Source organism: Dendrobium catenatum, unplaced genomic scaffold, assembly GCF_001605985.2.
Source record: "Dendrobium catenatum unplaced genomic scaffold, ASM160598v2 fragScaff_scaffold_671, whole genome shotgun sequence".
Taxonomy (NCBI): Eukaryota; Viridiplantae; Streptophyta; class Magnoliopsida; order Asparagales; family Orchidaceae; genus Dendrobium; species Dendrobium catenatum.
In genome coordinates, this window is record NW_021319133.1 from 1,044,875 (window position 1) to 1,047,939 (window position 3,065).

The 3,065-nt window shown below is 32.3% G+C and overlaps 1 protein-coding gene across 1 annotated transcript in view; it reads left to right on the forward strand.

Annotated features, from left to right (window-relative positions):
- The window catches only part of LOC110105631 (AP-4 complex subunit epsilon), a 47,905-nt gene that overhangs the window by 3,127 nt on the left and 41,713 nt on the right, over positions 1-3,065 (forward strand). The window contains exons 2-4 of the mRNA XM_028695752.1: positions 1,854-2,039; positions 2,597-2,812; positions 2,954-3,065. Of these exons, the coding sequence (XP_028551585.1) occupies positions 1,854-2,039; positions 2,597-2,812; positions 2,954-3,065 (514 nt within the window). The remainder of the gene's footprint in view (positions 1-1,853; positions 2,040-2,596; positions 2,813-2,953) is intronic.

Genomic DNA, 3,065 nt, shown 5'->3' on the forward strand with positions numbered 1-3,065 from the left:
AATCAGCGCAATACCGAGTACCGAGTACCGAGTTGTACCGAGTTTTTTCAAAAAACTCGGTATTGCGCTGTTTTGATCTAAAACCGAACGTAGAGGAGCGTACGTTCACCGGATAAAATAAAAGTTCCAAGGGTTGACAGTTCTTTTTTGTGCTGGCGTTTTAATTGGTTTCTTATATAGATCATGCTTGAAGAAGGCCTGATGTTTTTCTATAATGGTAGTGCAAAGTTGCCATAAAAAAGGAAGAATCTTATAAAAACTAGCATTTTAATTTAGATCGAAGTTTTGTGCTTGTAAAATGAGATGTTTGGGATTACTGATTGCAGATACTATGTATTCAGAGATTTGCGAGAATACTGATAATTTTAATGTTTTGTACACAAAGTATGGATGGGGAAAAGACTACTGATGAAATTCACTAGCTTTTTCTTGATATCTTAAGTTGATCTGATTAGAGGTTGAGGTAGAAAAAGGACTTCAACTTATGTAATATTGGTGAAGTTTTTTTAGTACTTTATTTTGGATTGGTAGTGGAGGGTTATGATAAATTACTGATGATAGAAGTTTTTTGTTTATTTTATAAGTAGCATGTTCAATACTTGTCAAAAAGTTATAAAATTATTGTGAAGGGGTCATGCAACACATCTTTGTAGGAGTTTGTAATATCATCGCTATTTCAAATCAATTTGAACTGAAATGTGATGCTTAATCTATTTTTTAGATGGAAGGCTTTAGTGACCTTTTGTACTTATAAGAAGCTAATATTGGATTACCAGTTCTACTTATGGTTGTATTCATTGAGAAAAATGACACTAATTGAATTTTTATGAGCTTCATTAAAGAGATGTATGGAAAATAAAATAGTTGTGATACAAACTTTTTAAAAAATTTGCCTTGGGTTTATAATTTTTCTTTTTCTGTTATTCTATTGAGCCTGTTCTTATGGTGCTTTCGCATGATAAATACTTAAAATCTTGATTTTTTTTTTATTGATTGACATGTTGGGATATGTAGGGGACACAAGAAAATTTATCAGGCAGACTGGGAGCTAGCTAAGAACTCATACTAAGATATTAGGAGCCTTTTATTCTTGTCTATTGGCGGCTGCATGTATTGATTACCTTCTTTTCCAGAATATGAACTGCGGCTTTAAGAGTATATAGTTATTTGGACATTGTGAGGAATTTATTAAACAGAAATAATCAGACTGATAGCTGGCACATTGATCTTGCCATATACTTGAATTAAATGTAAATTTACATTCTTTGTCATGTAAACTCTTCTCCTATAATCCGTTAGTCTCCAAAGTTCAGTAGTTTAGGTGTTGAATTTGTTGTTTGCATCCCGTTGTGTTGTAGATCATCCTAACTGCAGATGAAATTGCATTGAATGCTTTTAAGGACTGCAGATTCCTTTTAGATGGTATCCAAGCCATTAAATTCAGTGCTTTGTCGTATGACAAGGTGAAATAGAGGGGGAAATCTGGTGAAAAGTGCATAAAATTGTGAAGATTTATTTCGCTTTCATTATGCATGTGTTTTTAGCGTTTAGCAACTTTAGTTCCCACAAATTTCAATAATTTATTTATCAGATACAGAAAATTAGATCACAAGAGATTGTTTATGAAGGTGTACTAATGGATTCAAACACAACAAAAGTTGCAAAAGAAAATTTGTTTTGTAAAATAATTGTTTATTTTTCATATTTCTTTGCATGCTATTGAAATGCTTGTTACTAAATTTTGAGCTTGTTTTTTAGATTTATTTTCTAGCTATTGAAATGTTTATTAATCTGTTTCAAGCAATGCTGGGATTAAATGATTATTGATGCTTCGTTTACTTTCGTTCTTGCAGAGGCTTTCTGATAATGATCCTGGAGTTATGGGTGCAGCATTATGTCCCCTTTTTGATCTTATTACTGCTGATGTAAACTCATACAAGGACCTGGTTATCAGTTTTGTTAGTATTCTCAAACAAGTTGCCGAAAGAAGACTTCCAAAAGCATATGATTACCATCAAACGCCTGCTCCATTCATCCAGGTAAATTGATGCTAATTCTGTTCATAGATTTATGTTACATCATTGAGGACTTCTCGGCAGGCATTTATTATATTCATCAGAAAATTTGTAGAGAAGGCTTTTTTGCAGTCTCTTGCTCTGATTTCTCTTAAATATATTTTCCAAAAAAAAAAGTTTTCGGCATTCAGTGTTCTTGAATCAATATGTTAAACTTTTCATGGCCACACAGTTTGAAGTTTCTTCTACTATCGATTCTAATTTGGATTTAAAGATCAAGTGCATGTCTTTCTTCAGTGTTATTAGCAAAGTCTAAATATTTATTTATTTTCTTTATTTGCAACAATATATACAAGTTGAACTAGATTTTAGATTCATGATTAAGGTCAATCAGGTATTTCACTTGAGAAAAAAATTGGAACTGAAATAGTTTTGAACCAATTTTAGTATTAGTTTATGTAATCATGCTATTTGCTTGATTTTTCTTTTTTTTTTCTTTTTTGTGCTTAAAGAGCATTAATCGCATATGAGGTTGTAAATTAATTATTGCTTCCCTTCCATTTTATTTTTATTGAGCTCAGGTGAAGTTATTAAAAATTCTCGCATTGCTTGGTAGTGGGGATAAGCAGGCTAGCGGACACATGTACACTGTACTTGGTGAGATAATTAGAAAGGTTGAAATGTCGAGCAACATAGGAAATGCTGTGCTTTATGAATGCATTTGCTGTGTTTCATCCATCCATCCAAATACAAAGTTATTGGATGCTGCTATTGAAACAACTTCAAAATTTCTGAAGGTTGGTTTGCTTTGCTTAAAGTTGCTGTGAAGTTTAATATCTATCTGCTTGTCAAGTTCAAACCTAGCTTCTTTTTTCACTTTCTTTGATTTCTCTGTGATCTCATTATAGCATTTAGATATCGAGTTTCTGTTTTGGCAGAGTGATAGTCATAATCTCAAATATATGGGTATTGATGCTCTTGGTCGACTTATTAAGATAAGCCCAGACATTGCAGATGAACATCAATCGTCTGTTATTGATTGCCTGGAGG